The 24,705-nt window shown below is 38.8% G+C and overlaps 1 protein-coding gene across 1 annotated transcript in view; it reads left to right on the forward strand.

Annotated features, from left to right (window-relative positions):
* The window catches only part of LOC125236457, a 182,786-nt gene that overhangs the window by 127,615 nt on the left and 30,466 nt on the right, over positions 1–24,705 (forward strand). Inside the window, 3 exon segments of the mRNA XM_048143271.1 lie at positions 9,441–9,643; positions 17,353–17,447; positions 19,930–19,999. Coding sequence (XP_047999228.1) covers positions 9,441–9,643; positions 17,353–17,447; positions 19,930–19,999 — 368 coding nt within the window.

Below are 24,705 nucleotides of genomic sequence, written 5' to 3' on the forward strand. Positions count from 1 at the left end.
GAATTTGTAGGTGATAGTGTATCTAGAGAAGTTTAAATCGATGCTAAGAACACTCCCGGCTAATTCAGCTTTCAAACAAAATAAACTAAATCTAAATCGGTTCATCCGTTCGGGAGCTACGATACCACAGACAGACACACACACAGACAGACAGACACGTGAAACTTATAACACCCCGTCGTTTTTGCGTCGGGGGTTCAAAATAGATTTATTTGTGCTAATGGGTACTATTTTAAATCTTCTATAATTAATTAATACATGTAATATTCATGGTCAGATGGCAGTCGCTTGCGTAAAACTAGTGCCTACGCCAAATCTTAGGATTATTTGTCACAGCGGACCCCAGGCTCCCTTGAGCCGCGGAAAATGCCGGGATAACGCAAGGATGATGATGATGTAATACTGATGTGCCGACGGAAAGTTTCCAAAATTCTGAAATTTTCACATAGGAAACCTTCGGAAACTTTCCATTTTTTGTGTGGACAGTTGTATGGGTGGAAACTTTCAATTTCATAATCTTAAATTCCCTTTATTTTTCGTGAAAGTTTCCTGAAATTTTCAAGAAATTTAAGATTTTTTTGGAAAGTTTCCGCAACTTGCACATCACTATGATGTAATATTCATGGAATGCTATAAATTCCCCAAAGATTACAGACCCCGCATGAAAATATAGATTTATTATATTTGCCGGCCGGCAGTGGCAATACCCCGATTAATGCGTTCCGTTATGGACCAATAATGTAGGTAAACAGACTATTTCAGGATCCTTTGTATTGACATCAATACTCAGTACTGATCTGTCGTAGACCTTATTATATTTCCAGTGAGGTTTAAGTCTCATAAGTGTGGACAGTGGTAATCAAGCCAAGGCTGACACACAAACCGTAGTGAAAAGGAGAGCTATAGTGATTGTCATTCCAGAGATCCCATCGTGAACACCGAAGTTCAGAAATTGCAGACATCTTTCTTTGTCACTCTTATTTAATAGGCCCTAAATGTCGACGGCAAAATTTTATTCAGAATTCAGTTGACTGAAATAGTAAATTGTGCAACAAGGGAGGTAAGGGGGTCATGAAATACGAGTGTCCTGATATATTCACGACAGCCGCAGGCTGGAGTGAATATAGACACGGGTATTTAATATCCTTACCTCCTGAGTTACACACAATGTTTTTCATCACATTTGAGAGAAAAATACAAAAAAAAGTCATAAGGCAAAACCTTCAACGCAACGACGGCGCAAAGACCAGTAGTGTATCTTCATCTATATCAGATTATTCACATTAAATTCCATTGTTTTTGATAACAAACACTTTTTGAACGAAAACAAACACGAAAATCCTGCAATAAAATAAAATACAATGTTCAAAAAAGCATATAAATCATATAATTGAACTAAATTTTTACTTATTTTTCATTCATTCATTAATTTTGATCTGTTGTACTCTCCGTTGCTAGGCGACGGTGGGCGCCTCGCGCTGGCACGCGGTCAAGCGTGTGTCGAGAACATATTGTCATTGTAAATTATAACGATATATCTGAGTTAAATTTACGAAATAAATGCAAAACACACTGAAATTCTAAAACATAAATATAATATCTTTTGTAGCTTAATAGTCAAATTTTGGTTGTGCAAAAAAAAATCCTTGGCTGATTGAAACATCCTTTGCCTGAAGTATTGTACGGATTGTATTAATTTTTAAAACTTAATTCATTATTCCCTTGGGAATAAAATACTACATTATGCTTCAGTACACGTAGACGCAATGAGACCTTTAAACAGCAAATGTGATGAAAAATATTTTCAAATGTGTGCTGTCGGGCGTCAAGGGTCCTCTAGAGCTACAAGTCAATAAAACATTTACAGTGTCAGCATAGAAAAACATACAATAGATTTGATTCGATTTGGGGCTGCAAAAGATGGTCAAAATCTTGTAAAAATACTAGCTTTTGCCCACGGCTTCGCTCGTGTTAAATTCGAAAATTGCGGAATGCTCTATACAAACGTCCACCACCCATTTTAGGGAAGTGGGGGAGGGGGGGGGGGAGGCAAACAGTAGCCTATGTCACTCTCCATATTTTCAACTATCGCCACTCAAAAAAACACTTATTAAAAACGAAAAAACTTAATAATATATAAATAATGGCGTAGGGATGTGACGATGGCGTAGGGATGTGACGATGGCGTAGGGATGTGACAATGGCGTAGGGATGTGACGACCCCATCGCCCATTGGTTTTACCAGTGCAATCAGTCAACGCAGGGCAGCTTGTGGCGAGCTGTTGGGGAACAGCGACCCCACGTACCCGAGTGCTCCTGGGGAGTTCTGTTACCCGTAAGGCGGGTGGGTGGGACAGTACTCTCTACCTCTGGCTTGCCTTGGCTGGCCGTCCAGAGTGGGGTCGTTAGGGCTACATGCCCCAGGGGTGGAAGTGAAAATTTACATAAGACGCGAGTTGGTACAGTGGCTTAACAGCCACTGGGCAGAAAGCGGTGTACACCTCTCGACACCCTTGAGTTCTCACACCGGTGTTGCCCTTGAGCCATCTTGGATGTCGCTTTTTGTGGGGGCCCATCTTGTGGGGACGAGTCACCGTCTGCCGGAAATAAAATTGGATACCGTTTTATTAGGCAGGCGTCCGGTTTTTTATCCATAGCCCAGTATTTAGTCCATCACTTTCATCAAAATAGACCAGTTCATTTTAGATTCCATTAACTCTCAAATAGTCCTTACACCCTGGCGGGTGTTGCCTCTGCGTGAGTCCCATGATACGGGCAAGGGCAACATCCGCTCGGTGTACCCCTTACATTTCATTAAAGTGTCGAAAGGGCCTCTACGCGTTGGCTTCGGCCCCGCGCACGCCTCCCAAAGGTCCGGAACACCATTGTTCCGTGATGGGAAAGACATACAAATATAAATAAAATAAATAACAATTCATATGTACCTTAGACTCCTTAACTCAAATAATCTTTTCAATTTAAGATTAGCAGTTAAGTTCATAAATGCATGTACGTTTCTTAGAAATAAACAGTTTTTTTTTTGTTACGTTAATTCGTTGCTCCATCTTGCCGTGAAAGACGGACAAACAAACAGACACAAAGACTTTTCCATTTATAATATTTGTATGTATTAAGTAAGACCCATTGCGAATGTTTAGATGTGCGATATCATAAAGCAAAATTGAACAGCGCTTCAGGCGTGTCAGAATATGAATACTTCACCTACATATATGTTGACATAATTATCCCAAGACTCGTGAACTCACCTTAACTAAAGAGCCGAGCTAATATAGGGTATCACCTCGACTAATTGCTCAAGATCCTATCGGCCCGATCGTGGTGTATCTTGTCCATCTGTTTGCTTAGCACCTACGAGCCAAACGAGTGCACATACACTTTTGACTCGCCATTGGTGAACCTTATGCCTTTTAAAGAAGGTTGAGGTAAGGTTAGGTGGTGGTATACACACTAGCGCACGCCTGTGGTATCATTCTAGGAACCTACCGCGTATTGCGAGCCCTTAACTCGCTCGTCCCAGTTTAAGGGATCTCTCCCTTCACGTATAGCTTAGATGAATCCCAAGGCCTAGTTATGTTGGTTCACGATGTTGCCAATGGGAATCCTCAACCAGGGCCAAGAGCTCTCGACCCCAATGCGAGCTGCACTTTCACCGATATGGGGTAGTGATATGAACTGAAGTGTTTTACTGGAGGGCTTTTTGTGAAGGTTGCAATGAACTTCATACAATGAATAGAATAAAAATCAACGCGTAGCTAAATAACATCAATACGTTGAACGATAATATTTACAGGTAAACATCCATACTAACATTATAGAGGTAAATGGGAAAGTGTGTGTGCCTGTTTGTTTGTCCGTCTTTCATGGCAAAATGGAGCGACGAATCGACGTGATTTTTAAAGTGGAGATAGTTGAAGGGCTGGAGAGTGACATAGGCTACTTTTTGTCTCTTTCTAAACCCCCACTTCCCTAACATAGGGGGTGGAAGTTTGTATAGAGCATTCTGTAATTTTCGAATTTAATGCGAGCGAAGCCGCGGGCAAAAGCTAGTAATTTATAAAATAAGCATGTAATATGTACACCAAAACCAACTCAAACTAATATAATCATGTTATTATATTCCTGTTCCCAATGCCATTTTTGTCGTCAAATGCACATAATTATATGGTCCGACGTTCGATTCGACGATGGCACAGAAGATACAAATAAATCAAATAATCGTCCCCCTTGAATGTCATTTTTGTCGCAATACTGTGAAATTCGTCAACATTCGTGTCATGGTCATATTTGCCATCAATGACGTGCTGTTGGTCAAATGCAAATATCTTTCTTAAATTTTCACTTCAGTAGACTAAATATATAATAATAATAAATACAGGGCTTCAGTAAGTACCTAGACATGGCTCACGAGATAACCGCCATGTGGGATGTTGAATCAACGATCATTGTTCCGATCTCGACCAACGTCTTAAGAGACTCTCGCTAGGTGGCTGGATCAAGGGCCAGATGCAGAAGGCGGTGATCTTGGACACAGCGCGGATAGTCCGACGGTTCCTCTCTCTGCAGCCCTAACCACCGGCAGCTTGGGCCCTGCCCCGCTGGTGGCGGCACCCTAGGTTAGGTTTTTTATAATATGTTTATATGCTTTTATATTGTTTTGTAAATGTTTTCATATTTTATTTTTATATACATATTGTAAAATACCTAGCATAGTAGAAAATAAATACTGTGAATACAGGGCTTTTGCAAGCCATGAGTGGTAGATATAAAAGTATTCATACAGTAGGTAGGTACATGCGTTTGATGTAAAATTTGGTCATTTACGCTTGCGACGGCGTAAACTCGATCGAATTTCCTCTAGATCTTATCTCATAAATCCAGCCTACATCAGTGCGAAGGAGATGAGCTGAGATTGCTACGCAGTTTCTAACGTATGTAGATAATTGTGAATTGTCAACTTGTGGCAACTGCATCATAGCTGCTGCATAGGGTGGCAGTGGTAGCACATGATTGGTGCGAGATCATGTCGCGGCGACATAAGCTAGACGTCCTCATGTCAATTATACAATTAGAAAAAGACGTGTGATCTACAGCGATAAACTGTAGCACCAATCATATGCTAGCTCGTGGAACAAAGTAGCCTCACTCGGCAGATAATTGAAATATAGGTACGTAACATACTTAGGCCCACTTGCACCAACCACTTAACTCAGGGTTAGTGGGCTGTCAACTGTCAAATTCCATATAAAATGGTGGGATAACCCTCGGGTTAACCCTCCATTTTCGTTGGTGCAAGTGGCCCTTAGGTATTAATATTTAATATATTCAACCATACTCAATAAAGTTAACATCGTCCGTTTAACAAAGCATGCAATAATATGCAAACAAAACGCTCTTATTGGCCACTGACAGCGTGCCTTTTGGGCTGAAAGGACCTATCTAAACGTCACAATCGCTTACGGTTCGTAAGCGTGTCGTCCTATCCGTCTTCTGTAGGCGTGACAGAGCCAGACTGCGTTTCGAATGTTTCGTAGCGTCAACGATCGTCACTGCGCACAGACAGGTAACTGCGCACTGCCTCAAAAGCTGGCCAAAATCCATTTTTTTTATTTACGCCGTACCCCTTCTTAACCATTGTTTCTTAAAACTAGGATAACCCCTCCACCTAGTAAAAAAAAATACCACGTGCTAAAGTCATCTATCACCCGTGTAGGCTTAGTCGAAAATTACCGTTCGCCGAAAGCGTCTGCGTGATTGTTCGATGCACTCGAATTTCATTGTTTTCAAAAATTTGTTATTCCTTGATTGGCCCGTTTTGTGTTGGTTTCTAATATGGATTGCGAAGAACCAGGTATGTACTTTATTTAACACTAAATTTTACTTAAATATTAATTGATTTTCTTCATTAATACCCTTTAGAAGTGAGTACCGGGAAATTTTAAATAAAAAGATAAGTTTTTCAAGAACATTGGAATTTTTAATAAGTTACCAAGCATTATCCAGCAAACATTTGAATGACATGTTGAAGAATAGACTTTCCTTTATAATATAAAGTGCAGAATAGCCACCCCAATGCACCCGCCTATTTTTGGTGATTTTTTTTCCGTAAGCACATTCGTTACTCGGTACATGAGATTTTACTTATTTTTACGTTTTTGTGTTTTAGGTTCTTCTGGAATCCGGGTATTATATAGGAATGATTTATTTGCTATTATTGAACGCTCAGACAGCTCAACTTTTAACAAAAAGTTGCAATTTTTGGAGCAAGTATTACTGAATCTATATACGGAAAATGACCACAATATTGCTGACATAAAGCTGAAACTGTCTCGCATCAAGCATTAGTTTAAACAAAAATGGACAGCTGCTCTTAATACAAGTGCCAGATTCCTAGATAGCAGCATCGAGTAGCTCAAAGGATGCATATCTCTACCAAAAGCAGGAGTCAGTTCTGGTCGTCCTGAAAAGACTTTCTTAGAGTTGAGCGACAAGAGCAAGAGACATAAAACAGAAATGTCCTGGAAGAAAGCTAATGTAAGCTTTGAAGAAAATAACTAATAAAAGTTGAAATATAATATTTAGTGTCTTTCAACTTTCAATTTGTCAACTAGGAACCCTTATAGTTTCGCCATGTCTGTCTGTCCGTCCGTCCGTCCGCGGATAATGTCAGTAACCGGTAGCACTAGAAAGCTGAAATTTGGTACCAATATATATATCAACCACGCCGGCAAAATGGTAAAATAAAAAGTGGAAAAAAATGTTTTGTTAGGGTACCCCCCCTACATGTAAAGTGGGGACAATTTTTTTTTTTCATTCCAACCACAACGTGTGATATATTGTTGGATAGGTATTTAAAAATTAATAGGGGTTTACTAAGAATGTTTTTTGATAGTATTAATATTTTCGGAAATAATCGCTCCTAAAGGAAAAAAAGTGCGTCCCCCCCTCTAACTTTTGAACCATATGTTTAAAAATTATGAAAAAAATCACAAAAGTAGAACTTTATAAAGACTTTCTAGGAAAATTGTTTTGAACTAGATAGGTTTAGTAATTTTGAGAAAAATACGGAAAACTACGGAACCCTACACTGAGCGTGGCCCGACACGCACTTGGCCGGTTTATTTTACCTTCTTGACCCTTAAATCTTAATAACAAATGGTTAGGAGGCCATTGGAACTTTAAAATAATTTTGGCCAACTTTTTGGGTCAAATACCAGTCTGTGCTGCGGCCAGGCCGGCTGGCATATGTAAATGAATTCATTTATGTCGGGATTTCAATCATTGCGCTCCAGCGGCGAAGGACAATGGTTTCGTTATTACGAGGATAATGTCATAAAAACGACAGCCCACGTTTTGATGGCACGTAGATATGGCAGGAGCTTTTAGATTGATTATTTTTGAATCAAAGTTTAACAGAAATTTTATTACAAGGTTTTTTTAGGATCAGTGTTTAGGAAGTTATTTAAGATGTAATTAATTTGAATTAAGTATTTAATTGTTTACCGCCGCCCATAAGTAAATTTAACTTTCGATGAATAATATTACTTATACGTAAACAGTCAAAATGCTTTGCAGATTCTGTTAGTGCTCGATCGAGTAACGTATTTTAATAATTATTCTACTTGGATTGAATATGGTTCGGATCTGTTCATGCCACAAATGACCAGTAACATCACTCTGACTCTGACATATCAAATCCATATTGATTATAAATCGAATTCTTAAAATCAGAATACGCCTGTATCACTCCACCAGACCAACTCTTTCCAACTTCGCTCAACCACAAAATCTTAATATAACCGGGCCATTTTTTTCAAAGTTGTCCACCCCACTTTTTTTGTAACATGGGTATTTTTTACTTTGTATTGAACGAGCTCACGATTCTGAGTGGAAAACGCATAAAAATTTCCAAATCAAAAAAAAAAGTGGGGTGGACAACTTTGAAAAAAATGGCCCAACCGCATGTTACATTCTTAGTCGTACCTTCATGTATGTAAATCCATATACGATTGACGGACGCACCGTGTCAGTAGCGAGTGCTTCTCAAATCGAGTTAACGCGCAAGTGGCGGACGCGGCGGCTATTTGTGACGTCACGGAGACGCCGGACGTCCGGATTTGTGCCAACGACGGGCTGACGTGACATTGAATTGAATTTATTTCATTTGGCATATGTGTTATCGGTATTTACCAAAGAATATTTAGATTACACGGTAGCTGGGTCTGACAATATGTTGTACTGATTTAGAACCAGAAAATCCATACCTAGGTAACTGTATGTCATGTTCCCACCTTTAAATCCACAACTTTGATTGACGGACGCACCGTGTCAGTAGTGAGTGCTTCTCAAATCGAGTTAGCGCGCAAGTGGCGGAAGCGGCGGCAATTTGTGACGTCACGGAGACGCCGCACGTCCGGATTTGTGCCGACGACGGGCTGACGTGACATTGAATTGAATTTATTTCATTTGGCATATATGTTATCGGTATTTACCAAAGAATATCTAGATTCCACGGTAGCTGGGTCTGACAATATGTTGTACTGATTTAGAACCAGAAAATCCATACCTAGGCAACTGTATGTCATGTTACCTTTAAATCCACAACTTTGATTGATGGATGCACTATGTCGCGAGCGCTTCTCAATGGCGGACGCGGTGGCAATTTATGACGTCACAGAGACGCCGGACGTCCGGATTTGTGCCGACCACGGGCTGACGTGACATTGAATTGAATTTATTTCATTTGGTAACTACTTAAAATGTCACCGGTATAAACTTCGACATTTTACTATGATGTATAAATAAGAATTTTCTGTTTTTCGCCTTATATTGATTCTACGGAATTGTTTATATGTTACATTTAAAGTATCTTTGTAAAATAATTTGCCTAAATGTTGACTCATGCGAAATTGAGTTGCTGATATTTAGTATGGAATTGGTTTACCGAATTTGTTTAAAACAAAGATTTGTGTGAAGAATTGAAGATAGTTCAGCTTGAACAAACATAATGTCTATTTGTATCATTAAATTCGATCTTTGTTTCGTTAGTATTGAATATATATTTAGCCATACGCAATAATACTCATTAGTTTATCCTGGCTGTGCGGAAAGAGACGTAGAATTTATTGGATCCATTACATTTCACAACTCTTCTCATGCCGAACAGACACCAAAAATATGTACCTACTTGTGTAAGTAGGCCTTGATAAATTCATAACATAGGTATGTACCTATGTTATGAATTTATCAAGGCCTCTTCAACTTGACATTATGAAAGTATTTATTAGGCCTTTGCGTTCAGCGTAATGATCTACATGATCAGACGGGGTAAACCGTACACTAAGATCTGAAAGCGACAAACTACAAACCAGCGCGTCACTCTTACCTCTTGAAGCTTATTTTTATGCTTTTTTTGTCCACAGACAAGATCCGCAAGAAGTACGCGTCCTTCGGCGATAGCGTGGTTGTGGTGAAACTCGAGCGCACGGCGCGGGCGGGACTGGGGCTCTCGCTGGCCGGGCATCGAGACCGAAGTCGGATGGCCGTGTTCGTGTGTGGCCTCAACCCGGCTGGCTCGGCTGCTAAGGCCAGCCCGCCGGTTAAAGTTGGTGATGAGATCTTGGAGGTGAGGAACTGAGGAGTTTTAATGTTATTACTTAGTGATGTTGTCAGTTGAAGTCCATGTCAGCAAACTGAGCGAGCGCAAAGCGCGGGCGGTGCTAGGGCTCTCGCTGGCCGGGCATCGGGACAGAAGTCGGATGGCGGTGTTCGTGTGTGGCCTCAACCCGGCTGGCTCGGCTGCTTAGGCCAGCCCGCCGGTTAAAGTTGGTGATGACATATTGGAGGTGAGGAACTGACGAGTTTTAATGTTATTACTTAGTGATCCAAGTCCATGTCAGCAAACTGAGCGAGCGCAAAGCGCGGGCGGTGCTAGGGCTCTCGCTGGTCGGGCATCGGGACCGAAGTCGGATGGCGGTGTTCGTGTGTGGCCTCAACCCGGCTGGCTCGGCTGCTAAGGCCAGCCCGCCGGTTAAAGTTGGTGATGAGATGGAGGTGAGGAACTGAGGAGTTTTAATGTTATTACTTAGTGATGTTGTCAGTTGAAGTCCATGTCAGCAAACTGAGCGAGCGCAAAGCGCGGGCGGTGCTAGGGCTCTCGCTGGTCGGGCATCGGGACAGAAGTCGGATGGCCTTGTTCGTGTGTGGTCTCAACCCGGCTGGCTCGGCTGCTAAGGCCATCCCGCCGGTTAAAGTTGGTGATGAGATATTGGAGGTGAGGAAGTGAGGAGTTTTAATATTATTACTTAGTGATCCAAGTCCATGTCACCAAACTGAGCGAGCGATAAGCGCTGGTGGTGCTAGGGCTCTCGCTGGTCGGGCATCGGGACAGAAGTCGGATGGCCTTGTTCGTGTGTGGTCTCAACCCGGCTGGCTCGGCTGCTGCTAAGGCCAGCCCGCCGGTTAAAGTTGGTGATGAGATATTGGAGGTGAGGAACTGAGGAGTTTTAATGTTATTACTTAGTGATGTAGTCAGTTGAAGTCCATGTCAGCAAAGTCAGTGAGTGCGCGGGTGGGACTGGATCTCGCTGGTCGGGCATCGGGACAGAAGTCGGATGGTTATGTTCATGTGTGGTCTCAATCCAGCTGGCTCGGCTGCTAAGGCCTCCCCGCCAGTTAAAGTTGTTAATGACACCTTATGGTGCTCCCACACTGGGCGGGGTGTTACAACAGCCAGTGTGGGAGCAACATTACAGGTGAGAAGCTTTAACACTCCTCGGCTGCCCTAAGCAGAAATCAAGTATCTGGGTTTTGTCAAATTTTACAGTAGAGCGAAAAAACGTTTTTTTTTTTATTTTTCCTGATTACATGCTTATTAATTAATTGATAGCCTTTAAAACAGACGAACTTTATTATACTAGATATCATTAATAGTGTACTATAATTATTTTAACAAAAATATTAGCACAATCATTTTAAAATACAAAAACAGCTTTCTGCGTAGAATGCGATAAGAAAATTTTAAAGCTTTTCTACAAGAAAGCAAGTATCTTGAACTGTTTTCATTTAGCTTTGGTAGGCTTGTTATTTTTAACTGTATCTAAAACAAAAACTACAAAACGGATTTTCATGCGGTTTTCACCAATGAATAGAATGAATCTTGGGAAAGGTTTTGGTATATACTTTGTTGAGATCATGTTTGAATTGGTTGAAATACTTATGTCAATTTTTGCTAATCAAGTCGGACAAAATTCTGCTGGCTGAGAGCTTTAGTCGAAAACGCTGCCCAAACTGTTTGAGCTATATCAAAACAATGTATGGCAAAATTGTGTATCTTTCATAGACATACAAAAAAGTCCGTAATAGCATATGTCTATCTTTTAAGGATAAATTACTATAACCATTTTTATGATAGCCCCGTGCGCAGCCGGAGCGGACCGCTAGTATATGTAAACAATGTATACATTTTAGATAGATGCCTTTAATGTAGTGTATGTCATGCTTGTGTAAATTAGGTTTTAATATAAATGCAAAATTGGAGTAATCCACGGAAAAGAAGCTCTGGTTGTGTGTGAATGCAAGTTGTCTTAAGATTAGGTATAGGTTTAAGAGGTTTTTTTATTACGAAGAGTTCAAAAATACTCATTAAACTTAATCAATTACTTACGTTGTAGGAGACTATTTAAATAACAAAAAAAAAACGTCGAAAGCGATTTCCCGTGGAACGCACAATATTTAATTAAGTAGGTGACAGAAAAAAATAATGAAAGTTATAGTCTTCCTTAATTATAATAATAGGGAACTGTAGTTAAAATAAAATTTATACCATGCACGAAATAAAGCATCAGATTATTATGAGAAAACATGGACAGCAGTTATTTTTAAATAAGTTGACCGTGACGTCACTCAATTAAATTTCATATAAATTCTATATTAGCAAGTCGTTCAAATTCGTTTTGACAGTTCTTAAAAAGAAGCTGATTTGACTAGGAGGCAAGTAGCCTATTGATCAACTAACCAACATGCAATAATTATTAAGTATGTTCATTATATGTATTTTCGTATTTTGTATAAAAGAAGTTACATATTAAATAAGACAAGTTCCTCGTGCTTTTACTGTTTACATCTGGTTGTTTTTAATACTAAGACAATTTCTACCTTAAACCCAAATTAATACATGTATAAGTAATTAGAAGCTTTTGACATCATCACAAAATGATAGACGCCGAAGTCAAGTAACTTCGCAATCAATATCAATAGTTCTACGCTGAAGTCAAGTAACTTATCAATAAATATCAATATTTCAACTCTGAAGTCAAGTAACTTAGCCATCTAATATGAATTGCAAGTAGCTTTTGCAAGATACTCGATTTCAAGATAGAAATAGGGTAGATACTTGACTTTAGCGTAGAATACCCCGTTAAAAAAAGATACTTGAATTTTTTAATGTTCTGTATTTTGAAAAATATACATTATAAAAATTTCAAAAAAATACTGAAAGATGTATTTTGAAAAAATGAATCGAATGATGTAAAAAACCATTTTTTGGAAAAAATTGAGATACTTGATTTCTGCGTAGGGCAGCCGTCCTACGCAGCTACGTAGGTTTGCAGTCAGCTTAAGTGCAACGACCACGCGTTCAGAGGGTGCAAAACATACCTTTACCTTTGGGTGCCACCAGCTGAGCCTCGGTATGCAAGCCAGTCAGCTGGTGAAAGTCAGGAACTAGGGAACTACTAGATCTATGAGGTATTTCATGCACGTACGTGGGTTTATAGGTAGTCACTTGAAGTTCGTACTCGCTCAAAAACACAGTCATACAGTGCAAACATGACTGGCGCTCTCACTGGCCGGGCGTTTGATATTAATTAATGAAATACTTACCTTTCAACTATAAATAGTTTTATGAAAAGCATTTTCCTTTTCATAGAACCGACAATGAGTAGAGTATTTGCGGAAAGAGACGTAGAATTTGTAGAGGTCTAGGTTCCTTTTTATTTCCCGATTCTCAGAATAATATTATTAGATACGATACCTTTATATCTATTATAAGCGTCAAATTAATAAGGGGGTCTTATTACTGATAAACAACCTTTTCATCGATTTTTATGATCTGTATGACCTTTTATATTTTATTTTATCCCTGCCTCTATGTCTGAGTACACATCGATATCTATTTTTGTTCTTCCCGATTTAGTTTTAAAAGTTCAAGTGTTTCTCGGAACTATCTATTCACTGAAAGGCGAACTTGATATTTTTCTTGTGAACCTGAGGCTATTTTTATCTAAATTTAACTTTTTGACAAGCAGCAACGTCTGCTTAGGATTAATTTAAAAGTGAAAAAGTTCTGCCTTAGGTGACTTGGACTTACGACTTCTGGAACGATTCTCCACCGCTCTGACAACTGAGACACTAAGACTTCTACCAAGCCAGTGAAATTTTCCACCTTATAGGCCAATGATACCTGTAGCGACATCTACCGTAAGAACATTATACGGTAACCGGAGTTTCAAGTCATATTGAAATTCATGCGATGCGCTAACCTAAGTCGCCGGCGGGGAGTGGTGAGAGACCCTAGGACCTAAGTGATTTACACAGCGACTTCACTTCCTAGCCTAACCACGACGGGTGCGTTTACAAGTGTGAACTATGTCTATTATTTAACAAAGCGGCATAAATTGTTAAATCGGCGGTGGTTAAATGGATATGATATAACATTCGACTTTCAATCCGGAGGTTAGTTCCATTGTTAGTTTTTTGGACCAAGGACTTTTCGGAACTCATAGAAGTATGTAGCTTTTCGGTAAAGGAAAATATCGTGAGGAAATTTGTATAACCTGCGAAGAAATTCAAGGGGTATGTAAAGTCCCCAATCGCATTAGACTAGCGTGATGACTATATAGCGCGAGCTCTTTCACGCATCGGTAGAGGCTTGTGTCCAACAGTGGGACATAAAGAGGCTCAATTATGTCTTTTAATTTATTTGTAAATTTGTTGACCGATGGCGTCAAATTGCCTTACGCGCTAAAATAGCGAAAGCTACAAAGTCAAATTCGGATTATTATACAACTAGCTTTTGCCTGCGGCTTCGCACGCGTTAGAAAGAGACAAAAAGTAGCCTATGCCACTCTCCATCCCTTCAGCTATCTCCACTTAAAAAAATCACGTCAATTCGTCACTCCGTTTTGCCGTGAAAGGCGGACAAACAAACAGACACACACACTTTCCCATTTATAATATTAGTATGGATGTTTAGCCGGTGTTTCTAATCATAACCTATCTACAAAAAACAAATAATATATCAATATCTCTCGATATCTTTGATCAGATTGGCAACTAACGCCTGAAGAAGCGCAAATACCTATTGTATACGTAATATGCGCCGTGAATCATCGCCAAGTGGAATAATGCCAACTCTGATATAAAGAGAAGGATCGCTAGCTTTGAAAAATTCACTTTTACTTATGGTACGAATTTTCAGTTTACGTTCGGACGGTGTCTAAAATAAATTGTTTGTACGGTTTGTACCGTTAACTTACCGAATTAGTGGATAATTTGACTAAATATTTCAATTCGTCAAACTAGTCAAAACTTTTTGTAAATATACATATAGCGGTAACTGAAGCGGACCTCATTTGTTTAGTTACCGCGCTGCGTATATAATAATAATATTATATATTTCTCAAAAATGCGTTTTATTGTTGACAACTAGGAGGCGTGGGCATGCATGTTCATACAGTACAGAATGCATAGTTATAACTCAAAATAGTACATTACGGTACAAGTGCGTAAAAAAGGAAGTTCGAAACGAGTGGCGATAAATTAAAACACGACCGAAGGGAGTGTTTTAAATCGACACGAGTTACGAATTTCCTTTTCGCACGTGTATCGTACGACTTTTTCAGTACAGATGGCCCTCCGAAGTTTCGACCTGACATAGAATGAACCACTTCTCGCACTAGTGCGTAAAAAAAAACACCAACTGTATTGAAAAAGCATTTTTTTAATGAAATATTTGGCTTGCTTGACATGGAGCGAAACGTAATTTAATCTCATTTTTTGATAAATTGCTAGAAACTAAAAAGCAGCGGTGCCTTTCATTTCTTATTTTGTGTGTATTTAAATGTCTCGTACTTACACTATACGGCTCTTTCACACTTAAGTCAACATTTGCCAAGAGACCGGCAATCCAAAAACTTCATTCACTGAACGAATGGAACCCATTGTAAGGTAGACCGATACTGAATGGGAAGCTGAATGAAATGGCTCATTCTCGATGGATTGCCGTACTGAAAACCAGCGGCGCTTTTATTTTCTGCCGTCTTGAATTCTTACCTACATACTTTGGTTCAGGCGCTATTAAACAGGGCTTGTAATATTGGTTGCGTTTGTGAATTCAAGGAGAATAAATATAAAAGAAATATCACAGGTCCTTGTGGTAACTGTCATTATCCTTCTTGCGTTATCCCGGCATTCGCCACGGCTCATGGGAGCCCAGGGTCCACTTAGACACCTAATCGCAAGATTTAACGTAGACACTAGTTTTACCTTGTGGTAGAACCTAGCTGAGCTGGGTTGGTTGATGAATGGTTACATTATTCCAAATATTTTTTGAAGCTGTTATCCATGGCAATATTTTTAAATTACATCAGAGGCTGATACTCACTTGCACATTAAAATACCTGGAATACTTGGCAGTCATCCTAACGGGCTCTTCTAAACTTGTGATTTAAGGCATCTATGAAAACATTGGAAACAGGAAAATCATTTTTCCAGAAAAGTAACGCTATGTCAGAAAAAAATCTGTCATTTTTGTTTCATTAATTTGCAAATTAACTTTCAAGGATCTAAAAATATAAATTATGCATACATACATACATACATACATACAATCACGCCTGTATCCCATGAAGGGGTAAGCAGAGCACATGAAACTACTCAAGTTTCAGTGCCACGCTTGGCAAATAAGGGGTTGACAGAAAACGAAACTGTGACATTGCAGTGACAGGTTGCCAGCCTCTCGCCTACGCCACAATTTAACCCATATCCCACAGTCGCCTTCTACGACACCCACGGAAAGAAAGGGGTGGTGAAATTCTTAACTCGTCACACGGGTAAATTATGCACCAAAACTAAAACATATAAATAATTTAGAAAGTATGAAAGGTCTAAAATCTCTTTTCTTTGCAGTTACATTGTTAATTTCATGTGTCAGATAGGAAATTAATTATGTCAGATAAATTATCGATTCTCTGACAGCCGCTTGTATATTCGAGAATGCATTAGACTGATCTTTTGATTTCCGGCGGGCGCCTGGCTGACCGCCAAGTGGCCGCAGGGTGAGGGTACAACGATGGGAGCAAGCGGGGCGGTGGACGGAGCGAAAGGTGAAATTAAAAATAAGCTACACCTGAGGGTGTAGGGTCCCGTGTCCCCATGAAGGGGTCAATTGTCCTGGTTATCGTGGTCATATGTCAGATTTTTTAAAAGAGGATACTATAGATTCTAAGCACTGGCGCATGCATTTGTAGGTAAACTAGAAAATAAGCTGTTCCTGTAGGTGTAGACGACAGATTGGATTTTTTTATTTGTTTCTATTCTCTCTTCAATTTTCCTCTTTTTACTTAGGATCGTGATTCCTTCAGTTTGTCACATGTCTGCCTCCTTCAGTTACGGTGAGCCTGGTAAAATGCAGCGCTAATAGGTTCATTGATCTGCTACGAGATCTTATCGGACTTCGGTCTCTAAGACGTTGAAATTTCGTTAAATATTATTGTTTATTTAAATTTTAAGCCAAGCTAATCTATTTATTTGGAATCCTCAGCTGAACCAACATTTCCGATGCTAAAAAAACTTTTGCTTTCGTATTATCTTTGTTTAAACAAGATTTTGTCTTTCTCGGATTAAATCCGCTATCTCCATCTCTCAGCCCTCACCCGATCCGTCGGACGCTAACAAACTGGCCCATTTACAATTCACTCTGATTGAAATGTAACTTCACTGGAACTTCTCTTGTTCTAGCGGGGTGACCCATAACTCTTGAATCAGGTGAAGTGTGCTGGCCAATCTGGCCATCCTTGTCGGTTGTAATACAAGTGCGTGTGTTAGAAAAGGACGACACGATTGTTTTGCTTTTGCTTTGGAGATAACACCTGTAAAGTTGCACGTATAACTTAACTCTGTTGAATGACCGAAGTTATAGGGACAAAAAAGTTTTAAAGGCCTTTAATAATAATATCAATATCGTAGTCAGCTATGTCTATCACGGGTGGAAGAAGATAATTAATTATTAAGATAATAATTATTTATTTATTTACCCATGTTTGTTTCGTGCAGGTGAACGGGATCGTGCTGCACGGGCGGTGCCATCTCAACGCATCCGCCATCATCAAGGGACTCGTTGGGCCAGTCTTCAAAATCATTCTGCTAAGGTATAGTGGTATTAGACTTATATTGACCGAGGTATGGACCATGATTAAGTACCTTTTTGATTTTTGTCGAGGTTCCGATATTTCGACGCAGTTGCATGCATCATGATCACGGAAAATTGAAGAAGGCGGGTGGATGTCAAAGTTGTGTAGACAGCGCGCGATCTGCGTTCACTTTAATATTAGTCTAATTAAAATAACCGTGAATTATTCAAAACTCATGTTTATTAAAAAGTGGTATTGTTTTTAAAGATTCAAATTACGTTTCAAACGTAATGCTTAAATCGAATTTAGTCGATATTCTTTTAATGGGTCTAATCTGTGACTGCAATATCACAAGACAAGTGGCAATTAAATTTACTAAAGCAGTTTCATCTGCTGTGTCTACGCTTTGACATTACGATTCTCCAACCTTGTGTGCTTAGCTGAATGCACAAACGCTCACAATAATATATCTTTCGTAGCTATCTAACTCTATAGCTCTTGCGTATTGGCGCGACAGAGCCAGACTACATTTTTGCGGCGTTTCGCGTCGCAGAAATGCTATTCGGCTACGGGGCCTGATAAGAGTGATAAGAGAGGCAGAGCCAATCCGAAAACAAGATGGAGGGACCCAGTGCTAAAAAGGATGGTTGAGTGCAAAGGTCCGAAGACGACGTCAACGATAGGGTGAAGTAGAAGCGAATGACACGGAAGCTGACCGCACCACCATGTGGAATTCATAGCTTGGAAGAGAATGAGAGAGGTGTCCTGTGTCTACCCCTTCTTTTGTTTAAGTACATTTTTGTGCTCGTTTTCATACTATATTCTGTATACCTACGAGTTTGCATTGAGTTAACAATGCACAACACAATATGTATTCAATTGCAAAATTCGACAATCATCCTATTCTCATCCTGGCTTATTATACGAATAAATGGATGACGTCAAGGGAGCATTAAACGGTGGAAGGGTCGTTTTGATGGGACCCATGAGAAAATGTATTGACTAGAAGAGGCATATCTACGACATATCTACACAATCAACATACGTACTACTTATTTACACTTAGTCTAGGCTCTGTAGTAATAATAACCTAGTAGAAACGACCCTAGTAAACTAGTAGAAATGTAAAAAAGAAATATTCTAGAAATACGAATTGCACTCTGTAAACAGATGGAATAGATGGATATCTGAATTATCAGAGAATTTTTTTATCTTAATTTGGGTAGGTAATGCTCGTAAATGGCATGTTCTAGTGTGTATTCTTTTACTCGTTAAGTATTTTGATCTGTTAGATTACTTGCATGCTCACTCATAATTTGTTTTAGGTATCTTGTATTTTCTCTATATAAGTGAAATGTTGAATTTCTTTTGAGAAAATAAATTTCTTTAACCACAAATACTAACGAGTGATCAATACCACAAGATTCCCAGTTTCAATAATCTAGCGCTAGTGTTTCAAAAGTGAAAATTATTATTGTTGATTTTAGGGCGATGAAATCATGCGCTTCATCGCCCTAAAATCAACAGTATTTCACTTTTGAAATGTAATTCAAAAATAGTTAGAACCCCTCGAGGGTTGGAGGTGGCAAGATATTGGCAAAATATTATTTAGGTACTTATGATACCTTCACATAAGAAGAAAACTTCAAAAATCGCCCCTTCACTCGTTCAACAACTTCTGCCGGTCCATATTCCTTAGTCGCCCAGAGAGAGACCTAGTACATCTGTTTTTTACCTTTTAATAAAAAATAAATTTTTCACGTTTCACTTTTTCACAACTTTTATCTTAAAACTAGTGATTTGAACCTTCTTTTAAGCTTTAATATAGCTTGTGCTACTTCTAGCACAAGCTATACTAAATCCTAAAAGGGGGTTCCCATCACTAGCCTGTAGCAATGACTGCTCTTCCATTTCTGAACATTGAATTGTTTATATGGCTCACTTATAGTTTAACGTATAATTGTCTAGATTACAAGAAAGTCATACGTCTGTGCCATATCCTTTACCCTATCTCCGCGTACTAGGCTCCTCTCAAAGCTTTGTCACGGGCTCGTTAGTGGAATAAAGGGCTATTCGGAGATACCTTCAAGGTCCGATTAATCGTATTTTTAGGAACCTTTCTCCCGTGTCATACAATACAAACTTCTTTTGTGAATGGGTAATAAGGAGATGATGTGCAGAAATTTGGTGTATTGTAAAATCTTCAATACAAAAGGAATGTAAGAAACTGAAAATCCGATACTATATGAGCTGAATTTTGTACGATTTGAATATATCAGCCTCTGCCATAAGATTTGACGTTTTAAACTAAGTAAGTAGGTACCGTAAAACGTTCCTACTTTGCTCCTCTCTGGGCAATTTTGCTCAAAGACAGTAAAATGACTTAAATTAATTATGCATTTTATGGTTCTTGATACTTGTCAATCTTTAAAGCCATTCCTATGCACTGTGTCTAAGGAAATATTATGCATTTACGTGTAACCATTATTTTTTTCAACAGGCGGAAGTCAGCTCTAGAAGACGTCGCCGTAAAGCCGCTGACACAGTTTCCTGTCGCTCTCGAGGAAGATGTAAGTTTACTCTTACAAATTTTAGAACTTAACCCTTATTTTGCTAACGGTAACCAGGCAGGCAAGTATGGTCGCGTGATAAGTGATAAAACATCTGACCGTCCCTATAGCACTTACAAATAGTGTGATAGGGACGGCCAGAGGCCCGTTTCTCGAAAGGTACAAGCCTTGTTTACAAGTGCGCTAACTGTCAAATCGTATGGGTTGTCATGGAAACACACTTGTAATACAAGGCCTTGTACCTTTAGAGAAACGGGCCATAGATGTTTTATCATTTATCGCGCGACCATGCTTCCATGCCAGGATGTAGGTACATTACTTTTGACCGTCTTTTTGTATTTTTTTCTGAATCAGAATCGTTAGTACTATTGAGCTGCGGGTGGTTCAAACTTTGAACGCACGACCTTCAGCACTTTTTGCCAATTAAACGGTTTCAGAGGAAACATTTTACTTAGGTAGGTACCCAGGTGCATCACAAGCTCAGTGCCATTGCGCTTTATCCTTCACGCCAGTTGGGTACTCCGAGTTTTTCTATTCTGTATAAAAAGGTACATGGTAAACAAGTTTTTGACTTAATAATAAATATAGTGCATATAGATAATTAATGTCCCAGTGCTGAACAGCCAGGTTATACGCAATATGCGCATTTTACAGTAGGTACCTACGGTTAACTAATAGTAGGAGTAGTAGTAGTAGACACTTTATTGCACAGAACAAATTACAATTACATTGAATAATTATAATGGTTATGTACAAAGGCGAGCTTATCCCTTTAAGGGATCTCTTCCAGCTAACCTTAGAATAACTGAGAGAGGAAAATAGAAGATGGTAGACAAACACAACTAAAGCGCATCGGAAAATGTACAAAGTACCTATCAACATATCTTTACACAAATAATATACATCCCTACTTATCAATCGACTAATGCAACGCTATACGCGGATTTTTCTAAATCTGCATCAGAGAAAAAATCGTAATTAATTTAGTGAGCTGGGTTTCAAAAATCTCGTCTGATAAGAATCAAGATAATAAGATGCTTTAATTGAAATTTCAATTACATAAATATATCTATTAGATAACGGAAAGTGTAGTATTTCACCGACTAAAACTATAAATTTTACATTATTTTAACCTTTTTCTTCAAAGCACTCTTAAAGATGACTTAATTTTACGCACGGATCCGTGCCTGCAGAATTCGGTGGGTTAAGACGATACGGTAGGGGTCAATTCTCCATACAAACGCTCTCGACTATTTCCTCCCAGGCCCCGTAGCCGAATGGCATTTCTCCGACGTCAAACGAAAGCGATACGCCGCTGGCTCTGTCGCGCCAATACGCAAGCGCGATAGAGATAGATATCTACTAGCGCTTCGTTTCGTGAGCGTTTCGTGAGCGATTGTGCCATTCGGCTAGCCACCCTGGTTTTTTAAGATAGAGCAACGGTTTTTTCAACACAGATTGTTATTATTTTTATCTGTGTCGGACCGTTTTGATTTCTTTGATATTCTGCTTTTTAAAGACTCTAGAGCCAATCAAAAATTTCCAAAAACGGCCTTTTTCATTGTGGCGCAAAAAAAGGTGTGATACTCAAGATTGGTAACAATTAACCAAAAAAGCTAAACGGTCCGACATAGATTATTTCATTGTTATTCAGATTCTCAAATTTCGTTCCGATTGATTAAGTTTTGAAGGAGGAAAGAGTCGAGAGCGGAACCTCGATTTTAAAGATTTTTTTGAAATATCTTTTGACTGAGTTGTTCTTAATGGTCAATTTTTTAGGGTTCCGTAGTCAACTAGGAACCCTTATAGTTTCGCCATGTCTGTCTGTCCGTCCGTCCGTCCGTCCGCGGATAATCTCAGTAACCGTTAGTACTAGAAAGCTGAAATTTGGTACCAATATGTATATCAATCACGCCAACAAAGTGCAAAAATAAAAAATGGAAAAAAATGTTTTATTAGGGTACCCCCCCTACATGTAAAGTGGGGGCTGATATTTTTTTTCATTCCTATCCCTACGTGTGATATATTGTTGGATAGGTATTTGAAAATGAATAAGGGTTTACTAAGATCGTTTTTTGATAATATTAATATTTTCGGAAATAATCGCTCCTAAAGGGAAAAAAAGTGCGTCCCCCCCCCTCTAACTTTTGAACCATATGTTTAAAAAATATAAAAAAAATCACAAAAGTAGAACTTTATAAAAACTTTCTAGGGAAATTGTTTTGAACTTGATAGGTTCAGTAGTTTTTGAGAAAAATATGGAAAACTACGGAACCCTACACTGAGCGTGGCCCGACACGCTCTTGGCCGGTTTTTTCAATAAATCTAGTTAATAACACTTGTATATTTAACTAAAATACCCAAGTTGAAAGGGGGGCTCCTTTCCATTTTAGCATTTTCGCTACCGTATCCTCTTAAGTTTCGTAGCTAAAGAGCTTTACCGAATAGCTCTTCTGTAGTGGCACGACAGATCCAGACGGCGTTTCGGTCGCCACTTAGCGTCAACGATTGTCACTTACCCCCTTATTCATAAACGTACACTAAAGTTAACAAGCCGATAAAGTTCGTTCGTCCCTTTCCGATGTATTGGTGTGATAGAAAGAGACAAACGAATTTTATCGGCTTGATAACTTTAGTAAACGTTTATGAATAAGGGGGTTAGACTCGGTAAGTGACAAGTGAGGACAGAACCTAACATGGACAGAACCTAACATCGGTTAATTAATAGTTTATTGACAAAGCCTATACAAAAAAGCGTACCCCTGAAATGTATGGGCCTTTTAGGCTTAAAACTAGATGGCGCTGTTCAAAGCTTGGTAGTGGCCAAAATTATATTTTCACCTAATATTTTTGCGTGTTTTTATTTTTTATAAGAACAAATAACATATTTCTTTATTTTAATAGATAGAGATATCACGTCAATACACATTTAAAAAAATATAAATTTGTAGGCATCATCAGTGTAGTTATAATCGAGGTACGATTCTTTGTATGAAGATTGTAAATCCTATATAAAATATAATTTGGAGCAGGTGGGTATTTGACACTCAAGACATCCGTTTTCCAACCCCTTTTAATTTTATGATACTTATTGTTTATAAATTTTCCCCGTGTTTGACAAAGCCAAATTTTATTATAAATGTTAATGCCAGAAAAAAAAACACAAGCTACATGAATGAAATAACTTTGGTTAACCTTAATAGAAATTAACAAATGCAACCGCATTACAAAACCGATACGCAATCAGTGTTAAATCCGCTCCTAGCAACCAATTACAACTGGTATTTTACAAAAAAAAAAAGATAAATTACACTTTATTATTTAAATATGTTTATTAGTGTACGCTGACCTTGTCGCGGTGGCTATCGCCGTCTCGCTCGCACTCGCCGCGTATCGCATGCCATATAATCCGTATGATTTTCCTTTCGGCCATTTATATGTTATAATAAACTCTAAGTCAAGAACAGATGATTGAAAATCGGTGAATACAAAAAGTTTCAGTGTTTACGTTTTCTTATCACAACAAAAAGACCTAAGTTACCGTTAGGTTTGAATCAAATTTAGACTTTTGGTTGGTTATGATAGAGTTGATAATGAAATGGCGATGTTGCAGGTTGTAGTAGTATGAGTGTAAAGTTTTTTTTTGTATAATGTTATCGTACATAGCAATGTCATATTGCAAACATACCGTTTGTAGTTCGAGGATGGTTTAGCGGCGATATAAACGCGTCGGTTTTTCACCATCTTGTTTAAAAATAAACTGTTAATTAAATTTTAAAGTATCAAGTGCGTTTTAAGTGAGTGCAGTTTTTGAGGTTTCGTTGAGAAGTGTGATCGTCTGTTTATAGTGAAATAGTTTTAACTACCTTGTTTAAAATTTGTTGGACTCAGGTAAACGGAAGTAGTAGCAAATTTTGGTGGAGTAGGTATTTTAGATAGAGAAAAATATTTTTGTGTTTTATTTTTGAAGAAAATAAATCTACTGAGAACTATTTAGAATTTGTAAAGAATGATAAGCGTGTTTTAATCAGTTAGCCGTTAGAAGGTGTCTTGGATCTTTTATTTATGAATTTTATGATGGTTAATTCAACAGGAAATAATCTACTTTAATTACAATTCCTTAAGATACTTTTCATGGCTAATTTCTCATCTGTAAATCAATTCTGAAATGCCCAGCTATTTAGGTATGGACAATTGTACAGTCACAGACAGTAACATCGCACAAAACGAGGACCGCAATAATATCTGACACAATTTTATTTGTAGACCCATAAGAGTCATCCTCCTTGCGTTGTCCCGGCATTTGCCATGGCTCATGGGAGCCTGGGGTCACTTTGCCAAGTAATCCCAAGATTTGGCGTAGGCACTAGTTTTTACGAAAGCGACTGCTGCGATGCTGCCATCTGACCTTCCAACCCGAAGGGTAAACTAGACCTTATTGGAATTAGTCCGGTTTCCTCACGATGTTTCCCTTCACCGATAAGCGACTGACAAATGTCAAATGACATTTCTCACTTAAATTCTGAAAAACTCATTGGTGCGAACCGGGGTTCGAACCCGCGACCTCCGGAACGAAAGTCGCACGTACTTACCGCTAGGCTACTAGTGCTTCATAGAGCCATAAAGATAGGCTTGCCAGATCGTATTATCCGATTATCGGGGAAAAAAAATATTTTTTCGGGATTTTAGGTCTCAAGTCGGGAAAA

The sequence above is a fragment of the Leguminivora glycinivorella genome, chromosome 2 (assembly GCF_023078275.1).
Source record: "Leguminivora glycinivorella isolate SPB_JAAS2020 chromosome 2, LegGlyc_1.1, whole genome shotgun sequence".
Taxonomy (NCBI): domain Eukaryota; kingdom Metazoa; phylum Arthropoda; class Insecta; order Lepidoptera; family Tortricidae; genus Leguminivora; species Leguminivora glycinivorella.